The 15,277-nt window shown below is 41.2% G+C and overlaps 2 protein-coding genes across 6 annotated transcripts in view; one reads left to right on the plus strand and one right to left on the minus strand.

Moving 5' to 3' along the window:
* The window catches only part of LOC123961621 (Fanconi anemia group A protein-like), a 28,958-nt gene extending 21,228 nt beyond the window's left edge, over positions 1–7,730 (plus strand). For both annotated transcript variants that reach the window (XM_046037134.1, XM_046037135.1), the window contains exons 30-42: positions 2,110–2,188; positions 2,356–2,531; positions 2,615–2,720; positions 2,884–2,943; positions 3,039–3,143; positions 4,525–4,640; positions 4,830–4,989; positions 5,384–5,446; positions 5,815–5,908; positions 6,121–6,196; positions 6,736–6,871; positions 6,955–7,053; positions 7,216–7,730. In XM_046037134.1, the coding sequence (XP_045893090.1) occupies positions 2,110–2,188; positions 2,356–2,531; positions 2,615–2,720; positions 2,884–2,943; positions 3,039–3,143; positions 4,525–4,640; positions 4,830–4,989; positions 5,384–5,446; positions 5,815–5,908; positions 6,121–6,196; positions 6,736–6,871; positions 6,955–7,053; positions 7,216–7,314 (1,369 nt within the window). In that variant the 3' untranslated portion in view covers positions 7,315–7,730. The remainder of the gene's footprint in view (positions 1–2,109; positions 2,189–2,355; positions 2,532–2,614; positions 2,721–2,883; positions 2,944–3,038; positions 3,144–4,524; positions 4,641–4,829; positions 4,990–5,383; positions 5,447–5,814; positions 5,909–6,120; positions 6,197–6,735; positions 6,872–6,954; positions 7,054–7,215) is intronic.
* The window catches only part of znf276 (zinc finger protein 276), a 19,303-nt gene continuing 11,608 nt past the window's right edge, over positions 7,583–15,277 (minus strand). For all 4 annotated transcript variants that reach the window (XM_046037139.1, XM_046037136.1, XM_046037137.1 and 1 more), the window contains 4 exons: positions 11,714–11,789; positions 10,799–10,916; positions 9,486–9,585; positions 7,583–9,283 (listed from right to left, as the gene is read on the minus strand). In XM_046037139.1, coding sequence (XP_045893095.1) covers positions 9,013–9,283; positions 9,486–9,585; positions 10,799–10,916; positions 11,714–11,789 — 565 coding nt within the window. In that variant the 3' untranslated portion in view covers positions 7,583–9,012. The remainder of the gene's footprint in view (positions 9,284–9,485; positions 9,586–10,798; positions 10,917–11,713; positions 11,790–15,277) is intronic.

Here is a 15,277-nt window from a genome sequence, read left to right on the forward strand (position 1 = left end):
GGGTGTTTGCAGTAAGAGACCAGAGGTGTAGATATGTGCGTGGGGAAAAGAGAACTGAAGGGAACAATGCAGATTTAAGTAGTGAATAAATAAGGTGGAGAATGAAGTAGAATTAAATGGTGAAATAAGACATATACCTGATTCCCCCTCCCCCACATTGTATAGCTGGATGCTGCCGGCAGGTTTAATTCAGACACAGATTATTGTTTTCCATAGAAACCCCCCAAAAAAGGGTACTGTAGAGGTTAACATGAACAACACGTGAAGCGTGTAGTGTGGGCTGTTGACGTGACATGGCAATTTCACTGTCACAGAAGATAAAAGCAATAACAATGATTTTGTCATGATTTAAAGTGCAGTAAATGGTTAAAACGGTGTTTGTTTTACAAGGACCTGTTGTTGTAAAAACAGCTTTGTTATTAGATTTTTTACATTTGTGAGCCAAATCTCAAAACTGTCCTATGGTGTGACTTGATGGTGCATGGTTCAATAAATTACAACTTTTATAAAATAAAATGATTGATAAATACGTTACACATAAATATGTTACACGTGTCTATTTTAGTAAATGGCAATCATTTATTTCATCCATATATTTCTGAAAGCGTAGGAGCTTGATACATTTGGTCACTGAAAACCATGTCCTCCATGTGACACAATATCTTAATTTTAATCGGGAAATTCAACAGAAAACCTTATTTAATTGAAAGACCACATTAAAGTTAATGGTACTGAAGCCCCCTGAGAAGCCCTTTTTCCGAACCACTATAAAAGTGTTAAGGTTTTTTGTCCTTTGGTGTGACAGGGCTAAAGTTTTTTTAATTCAAAATTGTTTGTTAAAGTACATAATTATACTACGCTACCACTTTCCTCTGGTGCGACACCTGTGACTGTCACACGAGGACAAAGTCTCTTTAAAACGCATTTTAAATTATTAATTAATAATTGTTCAACTCCTTTGTATTATTTTTTTGTCAATTTTAAGTGTTTTTAAATGCGAAAATTACAGTAATAAAAATCTGTTTTTGCAGAAAATTTGTACTGTTATAAAGTGCCATGAAAATAAATGTGAAATGTAAAACTAAATTTTTTCTTTTTTAGATAGGAAGAAATGAGGGAGAGAAATGGTTTGGAGAGAGGACAGTGAAGTATAGAGATTTTATATATATAGAAGAGAAATTAACAGGGATCCACACAGAAAGGAGTAGGTCCTAAGAGAACAACGTAGAAAGTAAATTGAAATGAAATAAAAAATATATTATTAAATTATTTAGTTTTTGAACAACATGGTTGACATTAATATTGTATTTTATCAAAATTACATTTTCTTTCTTCTCTTACACCAAAATAATTACACAAGGTTTGCTCTATCGAGGAGTCAACTTTAATTATGTCGATGAAAAATTGTTTGTTTTGTTTTTTAAAACACGGTTGATAATGATATTGCTTGTATAGACATTACATATTTAAAGTTAAGAAAAAATGCTTTAATGTAATACCATTTACTTCCTCTTTAATGCAATAACTACCATTATTGTCCTTTAGTGTGACGTAATGTTCTATAGTGTGACACACATAAACCAAATATGTGTGTTTATCTCCAAATATCTTTAATGAAAACAGTTCAATATTTCATTAGGGGAGATATAGTCATCACTCATCATACATTTGTATAACTTTCAACAGTTTTGAAAGGATGACATCAAAGTCTAACTCACTGCCACACGGTGCAAGTCCGAGTCCAATTCATGGGGAAAAATAGTATTATTCAAAATTTCTAATCCAGTAAATAACAGTATATGAAAAAAAAGTCTTCACAAGTCGTCACACCATAGGACACATTTACAGTGCAGTTCAAAAGTCTTTACTCATCTGGTATGAAAAAAATCTGCTCAAGATCCAAGTGCTGTTACCTTACAGAAAGTGTGCTTACTGTAAGACTGCATGTAGAGCAGGTCGACTTGAATGACTTGAAAGAGATTTATTACACATACAAGTTCCTTCCTTATCTAACCTAATCATAAAATAAAAAACATGTAATATAAGTAAATATACCCACCCCCACACATTAGTATAAATGTAACTCTTCTATGTATTTTATGTCAACAGTAGCCAGAGCCTGGAAAAGCTAGATTACAGAGTGTCAGAAACCGGGACCTGTCTGCCAGACATCCTGTCCAGATTACAGGTGTGTACACTGTGGATGTGCTGTGTGTGTGTGTGACTTCAGTACAGCTGGAGTGAAAACAGTCTATCAGCCTGATGTTGTTCTATTAAATACATTCATGGGGAAAAAGCAGAGAAGTCGTCATGAAGGTGCCGTTTAATCTGAAGAAACAATCCCTGTGTGTGTAGGAGTTTGTCTATGAGATGGAAGTGACTGACCTCTCTGGCAGCCGTGGAAGCAGAGCTGATGTGTGTGACTTCCTGTTCGAGTTGGTGTCTGAGAAATGCTCCTCCACAGCGACCTCAGCTTCACCGAGCATCAGCATCGAGCTCAGCCTGGAACACACACTGAACACCTGGAACAGGTACACACACAAATATATCATGCAGATCACCCCTATCATTTGTATTTGTGTAGCCCCTGAAAATGTGTGTGTGTGTGTCACAGAGTACTGCTGGCTCTCCCAGCAGTGTTACTCATTAAAGTAAAGGCTGAAGGAGGCAGGATGACTCTGGAGTGTAACAACCTGATAGAACATGTCAACCAGCATCAGGTGAGCTGCGGAATTATTTTTCTAACCAGGCTTGAATACATTTCTCACCTAAATCTGATCAGCTGTTTGGAAAAATGGAGAAATGTCCGTTTCTGAAAAAATGTACTTAATAGTGCTCACACCCTTCTTTGTCTTCGTTCCTCTCCTTCTGCTCATGGGACAGAGGAAGGTGTGTTCTCCAGCCGGCTTGCTGTCGTGCCATTTAACAGCACACCTCCTCAAAGTGAGAATCACTTTGCTAAAATCTAAAGAGAAATCAAATTTCAGATACATTTCGTACTGTATGTCCACGAGTATAACTCTGTGTTTCCTCTCCAGGGCGTGTTATGTGCCAGTGTACGTTGTGGACGCTCAGGGGAAGAAGTCAACAAAGCCTGGTCTCAGATCAGTCTCCGCTGTCCTCTGCTGCTGGTCTCTACAGTGGTACTGTTTGTTCTCCATACTGCTAATGAACTTAATTAACTTTTCCATGCTGACCTTAAGTCCTGAACACCTGGCTTCAATGAGTATGCTTATTATGGTTAAATACGCACACTGATGGTTTTGATTAGACATTCTGATTTGTCACTGCAGGAAAAGCACAGGTGCAAATAATAAAATGAAAGGTGGCTGAATTCCATGTAACTGCTTCAATTTCTGGGTCCTCGTATTGTTCATGCCGGTTGACTGTCACACTGTCGTGGCTCACTAGGACACGTGACTAGAACAGACCAGTTAAAAACAGAAATAAGGCCCCAATCAGACAGAAAGCGTTTTGCAGGTTTGAAAAAGCGAGGCGCCTTTTCTGTTGAATTTGGAAAAGAGCAGTGCGCTTCGTTTTTTTTTATGTTGCTTGCTCTGGCATTGTTTGAGATACGGAGATCTGTGTGGGTACATGAGACCGTCAGAAAGGGGAGACGCCGCTGGTCGTACCACCAGCTGGTCCAGGAGCTTCGTCTTAATGATGGTCGGTTCAAGGCTTATTTTCCGGACAATCTAAGCAACTGTAAACTTCCGTCACCACAACTGAGGGCCCGTCTCTCCATTCATTGGATTGGACAATGGAGAAAAACGCGAATGCTGTCGGGTGCTTTTCAGCTCAGAGTTGAATTTTTTTCAACATTGTGCGCTCAGAGTGCTGCTTCGAAACACAAGGCTACCCGCAAAACACTCACTGCCAATAGAAAAACAATTAAAAAAGGGGCCTGTCACTGCAAAAAACACGTTCTGTCTGATTGGGCCCTAAGGCTGCCGTGTGGAACCTTTGTCTCCCCCTTCTGGCAGTGAGAATAATTACATAGCACTGAGGACACATGCAAATGACGTATAGACTCTGCCATACTTGCTGCTATTGCTACAGTTGTTCCCCCTTTAGCTCTGGTTAACAAATCATCGCTGGTTGGCATAAAACACATCAGTACGAGTTCGCCAGCATGAGAACGTCACCACAGACACCAACCAGCGATAGGCTTAATCAGCATTGTGACACGGGCTTGAATGTAACGGACATTCATTATTAGTCCTGCGCTCCAGCTTTAAGTATATTTATTACATATCAAGTTTTTCTTTTCTTCAATGATGGCATCATTTTGCCTTTTTCTGTTGTTTCTGAGACTGTAGAAAATTATTTCACTCCAGTTTTTCATTTGTGTTATGAAAAATGTAAATCTTGAAGGTTCAGTGTGCGACTAAAATCACATGTACTGATTTACCGTCAGTACATCCTTACGGCATTATTTTGATGACAACATGACATCATGATTACATGATATGGTTATTATCCCTGAGTAAGAAATTCATGATCATTTTGTGTGTGTGTGTGTAGCACTGGTGGGAACGTCTGTCTCCAGTGCTGTTGTCACTGTGGCATCGTATATGTGATGGAGAGCCTGTACCAGAGCAGCTGCAGCGCCTCACTGACTCTCAGAACTGGGCCTGCAGGTAGAACCTGATTCTTATAAATCACCATCTCTGAATCCCTGATCCACCTCTCTCCATTTTAAGGGATAAAAAGAACTGGCTAAACGCCAGATTCCATTTCAGTGTCATTTTTGACTTTCTGGTGGTTTGTGTGTTGGTTGGTTCCCTTTGCTCATATAAAAGTGATTTTTAATTCTGTTTGGTGTTCAGTTTAAGAAGGGGCCTGCCGTCATCGCCAGTGCCTGCAGCTGCAGCTTTGGTGCTGGCTGCCAGCCTGCATCGTGCCTGGCGAGGCTGTGGGTGTGATAACCAGGACTTCAGTACTGCCCTGAAGATGCTGCAACCAGAGAAGGGCATACAGTACCGACAGGTGAGAGGGATTTCACCACCAAGTCCATCAAAACCAGCCAGTGTGTTTGTATATTTTTGTTTCCATTGAAAAACATAATCTTTATATACAGTGAGTTACAGTTGGTGTAATGCTTCATACTTCATGTCATATACTGTAGGTAATGGCAGCTGGTGATGGTGGGTAAACTGTATTCTGTAAATAATAGAAGGTTTTGTTCTTTGTTACATTGTCTCTGATCATAGATAATAATAAAAACAATATGCAGTTTACCTTTATGCTAATTAATGTCATTGAACCATTTCTCTAAGCCTTTGGACATGCGATGTTGAACCTGAGGGCCTCATTAGTGCTCCTGCTCTCTGGAAATGCACATTTCAGATGTGGATCATTTAGTTCTCATTTCTCCTTCCAGGTGCTAGTTTTTCTGCTTTTCCTGTGTGTGAGCGACCATCTGTCAGGACTCCTGTATCCTCAGGTAACAGGTGTAGGTTAGATGTAGCAAAGCTTTTGGGACTTGTATGCAGTTAGAGACAGGTCTGTGTTTGAGGCCTACCTCAGGTTGATAGACCTAGTGAGCAAGTTGCACACTGACATACAAAGCCCGAGAGGAAAAACATGTCTGTCTCACTCAGTTGTTTATCTAGTGTAGTAATTACATTGTTTAGAAATAGAACATGGCTACATAGTTAAAGGAATAGTTAGACATTTAGAAAAATACACAAGTTAGATGAGAAGCCACTCTCATGTCAGGTTAAGCATCCTGCTCAGGGACACATTGGTGGATTACAGTTGGAATTGAGAGAGCATCTCTGTGGGACGTTATGTCTGATGTTATTTCTGTAGGAGAAGAGCCATCAGAAAGCCAGGACTTTGTGCAACGACCTTCTGCCTTTGTTGGTGGACTCTGGTGACTGGCTGCTCATCTTTAAATCAAATGGTACAGTGAATATGCTCTTAAATCACGCTCAACACAGAGCTGATAGTGTCATAGTAAGTCCGTTTAGCCCGGTAGTCATTATATGCAGATGCAATCTAATGTCAGCATTGACATTAAATGATTTTGTCTTGTGTATATTCATTTATTATCATTTATTATTATTATTATTATTCATTTTATATAATGGGCTGTATCTTTTTCCCCAACTCTAGAACAAGGTGTTTACCAGTCCATTACCATGGTGACATCAGATGAATGTACTCGACTGATGCCTTGGGCCTTCTACAGGTTAGTTTTTAAAGTAGTGTTTTTAAAAATCCGATTTAAATCATATGTCTACCTCTACAGTCGCTGTAGATACTACCTGTAGTTACCCTCACAAGACAGTCAGCCAATAAAACAACTGGACAACAGGAAGTTAACTGAATGGCTGCTTCATGCTGTAGTGGGTCACTTGGTTTTGAAAGAAAGGCACAATTTTTGTTTATTAAACTAACATCAAATTGATCAGAAACACAGTGTAGACATTGTTAATGTTGTAAATGACTACTACAACGTGCCATTAAAACTCAGGGCTGGTGGATGCTGATAATGGGCCTCTGTAGATGTTTCATTACAAATCAGCTGTTTCCAGCTACAATAGTCATTTACAACATTAACAATGTCTACACTGTATTTTTGATCAATTTGATGTTAGTTTAATAAACAAAACATTTCCTTTCTTCTGCAAACAAGGAAGTGACCCCACAATGTGAAATGGTTGTGTACATGACATGAAAAAAAAGTTACAGTTGCAGTTACACTCTGTAATGTGCATGTGTGTTTAGTCTGGTGCTCCAGCAGAGTGCTGAGCTGCTACAGAGAGCTATGTGTTGTCCTGGGTTCCTCCATACTGCTGTCCTCTGCTACATCAGTCTACTGCAGCTTTTCCTGGAAGGATACACACTTGCCCCAGAAAATCAGGTGACTGAGCCTCAGATGATGCTCAATGTTGCTCAAACCTGGGACATTACTCTGATGTCAAATCTATTTAATTGCATTGGCAGATGGAGCCTTTCCAGATTCTGAGCCACTCCAAGCAGTTTCTTCTGAGAGCCATCTCACAGACACCTCCAGCTGCTCTGTCCTCCAGCCAACTCAGACAGGTAACCAACCAACAGATACAGATGTGTACTGTATGTGCAGTATTATGCCTTTTGGTAAAATCTTCTAATAACAACACCCACTTTCTACCTCGTCGTCATCACTCCTTCCTGTCTGGCCTCTCTGCTGGGGGGTTTCCTGATCCTTCCTGTTTCCTGATCTAGCTGGAGTCCCAGTGTGCAGACCTGGACCCAGAGGTGGCAGCTGCTCTCTCTGTGCACCTCGACCCCCACAGCCTCAGCCCAGAGATGGACTTCCTCTGAAAAGCTGTCTAAACTGAACATCCACTTTGGAGCAATATCTTCTCCACTCCCACGAGCTTTGAAGGTGTCTCTTTGACAGTAATAGTTAACTGACTATATATCAGGTACTTTATTGATATATTATACTTTGCATCTAACAGAAACATGTTTCTGTTGTAATACTGATGAACAGCACTTCACTGTTCAGATTTACTGCTAAAGCCTAAAAAAAATAAACAAACAAACCCCCCCCCCCGTAAAGTCTTGTAAAAAAAAAAGAAAAAGAAAAAAAAGTCTACATTTTATTTACATGTCTTTTTGTACACAATGCACACAGGACTTATTATACATGTACCTGGTTTACAATACAGAAATAGCAATATAATAACTTAATAAAAACAGTAACCCAATAAATCTGATGTGAATGTTCTTGGAAATCATTTTGCACAACTGTTTGTACTGTGAGAAGGTTACACAGCACATACAAGTGATTTACATTGAATTGTGTAACAAGAATATTGCATTACAGGAAAACTGCTACTGTGTACTTCAGCTATCAAATGCAAATGTAGATCCATATAGTTCGTGGGCAATGTAAAATCCCCTTTTGAGCAGATCTGCAACAGAGGCACCAGAAGCTGCTGTTGTCTTTCAAAGTTAAAAATCATTTTTTTTCCAGCAATAGCCATTGAAAATATTTACATTCTATAATTACTTAATACAAGTGGTATTAAGTTAGTGCTAAATCAAACCCAACATTTCCTACTGCTCCTGCTTCATAGTAAAAGCAGTTAACTGGCGAAACACAGGGCGGCTTTTATTGATGGAATGTATTTGTCACTGAGGTTAGCCAGTCGTCGTACATTTAAATGAGTCAACAAGACAAGAATTAGTAAGTAATAATAATTACTTACTTGTAATAATTAGTGAGTAATGGTATAAGAAGGAGCAGCCAACGTGAGCTGCACAACTCCCAAGTCCTCAGCAAGGTCATTTTCTGCCCTGCTGTAATTACAGCATGAAACCTGATTGTGGAAGTAATTACTATTGACTGACTTCTTGGCTGCACTGCAAACAGATAAACCAGCTGCTCAATGAGCATTTGCTGTAGTATTAAATTTGGTGTTTTGGTGTCACCAAATCAAACAAAAAAACTGAAAATCTTAAGGATTAAAACTTTCAAACCCAAGATAACCTTTTAAGAATCTTTTCTGCCTTTATTCCCTCGAGAAGAAAGTGTTTTACTCTGGCAAACTACAGGAAGTATACCAGTGGAACTTTTTATTACATTCCTCTTGTGTCCATGCTGTGTGGAAGCAAAACGTTCCACCTGTTGACCTAGAAACTAGGTAGAAAACTGTAAATAAAACTGAAATGCTTCCCCAAAACCAAACTAAAACCTAAACTTAGTCACAACGAAAGATTAATTTTGGATTGAAAAGTGATTCTTGAAAACTGTAAAGAGCGCTCCATGAGATAGTAATTATCAGCAGCAGTGTGACTTTGTTGCTCTGATGCTAAAATTGCTCTGTTGGTACCGAACTGAGATAAACATCTGTTTTGTGTTGCCCAGAGGAGCCAGTAGCCATACAGCAGGTCCCATCCGAGTCCATGACCTGAATGTGAAAACAGAAAAAGCACAGTACAGGTTGACTGAACTGGTCCCTGCCCCACAGTTTATGTCCCTGTGCAAGGGACCAGGATCTGGACTCCCTGCCGTCATCTGTCCTGGTCTTGCTGAACCACTTCCCCGGTGAGAGTGATGGTGTGCAGGTCAGAGTACAGAGGCTGCTGCTGGCTGCTGCCTCTGTGAGCTTCAGCCTGAGTCAGCGGGTGGACCATGGACATGTGGACGTTCAGGTTGTGGGCCTTCTCGAAACGTTTCCCGCACATCAGGCACGCAAACTCCAGGTCAGCCTCCGCCTTGTGTTTGGTCATGTGGTATTTTAGTGATGCTCGCTGGCGACACTGGAAGCCACACACCTCACATCTAAAAGGGGGAGGATAGCATTTACAGCGTGTCTCCTTTCTTTGCTTGTGATTTTCAAATTAAAAACCGACATTTGTTCCTGAGGAAATGCAGTGCAGTCTCAGAATTTTATTTTTAAGCTTTATTTTATATCAACTAGTTTAAATAGTTGTTCATGAGCTGCAGAAGTTTTAAAGTGCCAAATTACATCATCAGTACTTACTGTAGTGGCTTGGCCCCTGAATGTCTCATCTGGTGAACTGAAAGGTGTTTCCTTTGTTTGAAGGTTTGGCCGCACTGGTCACAAATGTAGTTCCTCTCCTCTGGAAACACAGATGACAAACTTAAGTACAAGCCAAAATACTCATTAACACTTATGATTTAAAGGCTAACTTTGGTATTTTTCAACTATATTTGTCCATGTTTTTATGTCCAACTTACTAATTGGGACATTTTTTTTCTTTTAATTGGTCCAGTACTAGGCGAGCGTGCTGCAGTCGATTTTGCCACTGACGGGCTCAGATTATTATTACAAGCACAACATAATGAAAAGGATCCCTGCAGAGCGAGATCTTTTTTGTTTAACCACAAACAGTCACTAAATCGCTCTCATTAAAAACCAACAGACTCCCTTAACAAAAATAGTATTTTTACCTCTCTGGTCTACTGCTGCTTGCGTGACTTTGGTGTTTTTTTAACCCTTTAAAAACAATCACTTTCACAGGGCGCGATTACCAGAAGGATTATTTTGTAGCCCTGTTTCGCTGTCAGTGCCTGGAGCAGATCACGAGTAAACAACCGTATAAGGACATTTCTCCCCGCCTAGCTGACATCAGCTCGGCACGAAAGCAGAAAGAAACGTTGGAAATCTAGTATTCAGAGCGGGCTGAAATCTGAGCTTTTTGCTTACAGTGATTACTATTAAATATGTTAACCTCATTTGAATCTTTTGCCACATTGAGTATGTAACACTGTAACATTATATATCTCAGTATGACAGAAAATAAGGAAAAGCATCTCCATTTAAACACAAATTTACAACAAAGGTTAGGCTTCACTCTGGTGGTGGCCTATGCTCACATTGTTGGAGAAGTGATAAATATAACATGGTTGCTTACTTACATTAGGCTATATGTTGTGATTATTCTTCCTCGTGTTAACGTTGTGGCTAACTACACATTGATATGTTTTCGGGGGATTTTATTTAGGCATGGAGAAGCCAGATCCCTTTTTTCTCTAGATCTTATTCCCCTGCAGAGCTGCCGCTGACATTAACACACCAGATCCTGCGCAGCAGAGGATTTTATTACAAAAAGACATCAGTCAGATCTGATGATCTCCTGTGTGTGTGGCCTCAAATTAAGAACTCGACCTTCCTCACACGCTCACAGCTGGATAGTTAAACCCTGAGTTAACTGAGTCAATTGATCAACATCTCTGATCTGCTCGTTTTGTGATACAGGCACCAGATGGCAAGAACATCACGTGTGAAACACTTCTAAAAACAAAACAAAAACATCTTTCTGTTGACCTCACCTGTGTGGATGAGCTTGACGTGTCGCTGCAGGTAGCGGTCGATCATGAAAACCTTGTTGCAGCCAGGATGAGGGCAGGGTCGCTCTCTCACCTCCTCATGATGCTCCTTGATGTGCTTCTAAAAACCCAAAAAGTCATTCACACAGTCAAGGGCAGAGCATATTGATACTTCATACAGGTGTCAAATACTGACTTCTCATTTTTACTGATTCATATAGTGAAAAATTGTTATTATATTATATTATATTATTAATATTATTTATAGAAAACGTTTTAACTGGCAAAACAGATGCAGTTACGCCACATAAAATGTTTTACGGCAGAAAAGCACTGCTGCACCTTCAGTTCAAATTGTAATGTCCACACCCAGTCTGCAGTAGTATGGAGAACAAGAATTGTCTCGTCCTGGGGTGGATTAAAAATGACATCTTCGGTTTTCCAAAGGCCAATCAAAAGCTGTACATTTATATAATAATAGATTAATAATAGTAATATATTAATATTATTGATAATGTACATATGTTTCTTTACACCATATGGGATATCATTCTTTTACATTTTACATTTATCTGACGCTTTTATCCAAAGCGACTTACAATTGCTTATGTCAGAGGTCGCACGCCTCAGGAGCAACTAGGAGTTAAAGTGGTTAAGTGTCTTGCTCAGGGACACAATGGTGGATGCGTCACACTGGGGAATTGAACCCAGGTTTCTCACACCACTGGCATGTGCCTTATCCATGGCGCCATCACCACCCCCTTTTGGTGACGAAAATGAAGTGAAATTTGCTTGCTATAGGTTGGACAGCCAATACTAAGTACTGAAGCATTCCTAATAGTAATATATATAATTATTGATCCAATTACAGAACATTTATCACTTAAATAACTGTGATATGGTGGCATCAATTCTGACCTTCAAGCCATCAGGAGCTCTATAGACAGCCGTACAGCCCTGATACGGACACTTGTATATGTTGGGAAGCTCCTCTCTGAAAATAAAAACACAATAATAGTTTGTTAATCCAATTCAATTAATCCATTCAAAAATACTCCAGAGGAAAACAGATTGTGTGAGGTGAAAAGAGAATAGCTTTTTTTTTTTTGTACTGCACAAATTATGATGTTTCTTGAATTCCCACGACACTGATGATTAAACATTTTAATATATAAATATAAAAATTATAACTATGATGAATTTAAGTTTGATAATTTTGTCTCAAAGGTTTGGAAAATAAGGCAAGTTTGTTATTAGATTTAACTGTGCATGTCTTTGTGTCCGCTCCAGTAAAGGTCTCTGTGATTGTCATATACCGTCCACCAGGACAAATGGGTAACTTTGTGGAGGAGCTAGACACACTGCTGTCTTCAATCCCTGAGCATGACTGTCCCCTACTTGTCCTCGGTGACATGAACATTCACTTAGACAATTCAAACTCTGCAGACTTCCTGTCTCTGATTCAGTCCTTTGATCTAACACGGGTTCTCAGCCCCCCGACCCACAAAGCTGGCAAGGTGCTTGACCTGTGCAGCAGAGTGCCTAACAGTCACACCTCTACATGTGTCTGACCGCTATTTCATTCAGTTCACGGTATGCCTACAGGAAAAGCCCATTCTTCCAACACCATTTGTTTCACACCGCCGCAACCTGTCTCCCGCTCACTTTGCCTCAGTGGTAGCTTCCGCTCTACCTTCCCTCAACACATTTTCCTCACTTGAAGTCAATGATGCCGCACAATCTCTGTGCTCTACACTAAGCTTGTGCCTGGATAGCCTGTGTCCTTTATCCACCAAGCCTGCTCGCCCAAACCAGCCCCACCCGTGGCTAACTGATACCATCCGTGGGCTCCGTACTGATCTCAGAGCGGCTGATAGAAAATGGCGAAAAACCGAAGACCCCGCCGACCTTAAGGGCTACAAATTGCTCCTATCCTCCTTCTCAACAAGCATCAGTGCTGCCAAAACTGCATTCTATAATGACAGAATAAGCAGTGCCACTGACTCAAGGACATTATTTTCCACTTTTAAAGCGCTACTAAATCCTCCTCCACCACCCACAAACTTGTCTGCTGATACCTTTGCTGCCTTCTTCACAGGCAAAGTGGAGGCTATAACTAGCCAATTCTCTGGAACACTGTGGTCACAGAATTCCTCCCAGGGAATGACCTCCTAGATCCATATCAGTCTGGTTTTAAGAGTGCCCACTCTACTGAAACGGCTCTTCTGTCTGTAACAGAAGCCCTAAGGTCAGCTAAAGCTGCAGCTCAATCCTCGGTTCTTATCCTGCTTGACTTAGCATCTCGAGCAAAGCACTCCTGTGGTTCGAATCCTACCTCTCGGGGCGTTCCTACAATGTTTTGTGGCAAGGACAATTATCCTCCTCCCACTGCCTCTCCCACAGGGGTGCCCCAAGGCTCAGTGCTTGGGCCCCTTCTCTTTTCAATTTACACCACCTCACTGGGGCCGATCACACGGCTTCTCTTACCACTGCTACGGAGATGAAACACATCTCTACCTATCCTTCCCGCCAGGTGATCCCACCGTCTCGGCGCGGATCACGGACTGTCTCTTGGACATATCTGCATGGATGAAGGCTTGCCACCTTCAACTAAACCTCTCTAAGACCGAACTCTTGGTCATACCAGCCAAGCAATCTATCCACCATAACATCAAACTACAAATTGACTCCTCAACCATCACTCCAAACAGGGTGCTGAGAAACTTGGGTGTCATGATTGATGACCAGACCATGTTGCTGCTGTCTCTCGCTCATGCCGCTTTGCTCTCTACAACATAAGGAAAATCAGGCCCTACCTCACTCAGTACGCCACCCAGCTTCTTGTACAGGCCATGGTTATCTCTCGCATCGACTATTGCAATGCCCTCCTAGCAGGTCTCCCAGCTTGTGCGGTGAAACCCTTACAAATGGTTCAGAACGCAGCAGCGCGTCTGGTTTTTGATCAGCCCAAAAGGACTCATGTCACTCCATTACTCAGTGACCTCCACTGGCTCCCCGTGGCCTCCAGAATCAAATTCAAGTCACTAATGCTTGCATACAGAGTGACTACTGAGTCTGCACCCATCTATCTAAACTCCATAATACAAACTTACGTTCCTTCTCGGCCGCTACGCTCCTCCAACGAACGCCGCCTTGCTCTGCCAAACCTTCACACAAAGCAATCCCAGTCCCTGTTCTCATCTGTGACACCACAATGGTGGAACGAGCTACCACACGCCATCACAGCAGCGGCGTCCCTATCTAACTTCAAGAAGCTCTTGAAGACTCATCTCTTCCGAGAACACTTCCTCTTATAAGACCTCCAACTCCTAACCTCTAACATGCACTTCCTGTGCTCTTCTTCCTCTATCCCCTACAGTGATCTTGTATTGATTGCACTTTTTGTTAACTCTTACTTCCTTCCCTAGGTATTTACCCCATTGATGTGATATGTACTGTGAGCTCTTTCTAGTATTTATTGCTGCTCTTGCTAGTATATATTGTCAGTTAGAGATCTGTAGCTGATGCTCTGTTGATGCTTGTATGTTGTTCCTCAAATGTAAGTCGCTTTGGATAAAAGCGTCTGCCAAATGAGTAAATGTAAATGAAAACCCCAAAATCAGTATCTCAGAAAATTAGAATATTGTGAAAAGGTTCAATATTGAAGACACCTGGTGCCACACTCTAATCAGCTAATTAACTCAAAACACCTGCAAAGGCCTTTAAATGGTCTCTCAGTCTAGTTCTGTAGGCTACACAATCATAGTGAAGACTGCTGACTATCCAAAAGACGACCATCGACACCTTAACAAGGAGGGCAAGACACAAAAGGTCATTGCTAAAGAGGCTGGCTGTTCACAGAGCTCTGTGTCCAAGCACATTAATAGAGAGGCGTAGGGAAGGAAAAGATGTGGTAGAAAAAAGTGTACAAGCAATAGGGATAACCGCACCCTGGAGAGGATTGTGAAACAAAACCCATTCTAAAATGTGGGGGAGATTCAAAGAATGGACTGCAGCTGGAGTCAGTGCTTCAAGAACCACCACGCACAGACGTATGCAAGACATGGGTTTCAGCTGTCGCATTCCTTGTGTCAAGCCACTCTTGAACAAGACACAGCGTCAGAAGCGTCTCGCCTGGGCTAAAGACAAAAAGGACTGGACTGCTGCTGAGTGGTCCACAGTTATGTTCTCTGATGAAAGTAAATTTTGCATTTCCTTTGGAAATCAAGGTCCCAGAGTCTGGAGGAAGAGAGGAGAGGCACAGAATCCACGTTGCTTGAAGTCCAGTGTAAAGTTTCCACAGTCAGTGATGGTTTGGGGTGCCATGTCATCTGCTGGTGTTGGTCCACTGTGTTTTCTGAGGTCCAAGGTCAACGCAGCCGTCTACCAGGATGTTTTAGAGCACTTCATGCTTCCTGCTGCTGACCAACTTTATGGAGATGCAGATTTCATTTTCCAACAGGACTTGGCACCTGCACACAG

Source organism: Micropterus dolomieu, linkage group LG22, assembly GCF_021292245.1.
Source record: "Micropterus dolomieu isolate WLL.071019.BEF.003 ecotype Adirondacks linkage group LG22, ASM2129224v1, whole genome shotgun sequence".
In the NCBI taxonomy this organism is placed as follows: Eukaryota; Metazoa; Chordata; class Actinopteri; order Centrarchiformes; family Centrarchidae; genus Micropterus; species Micropterus dolomieu.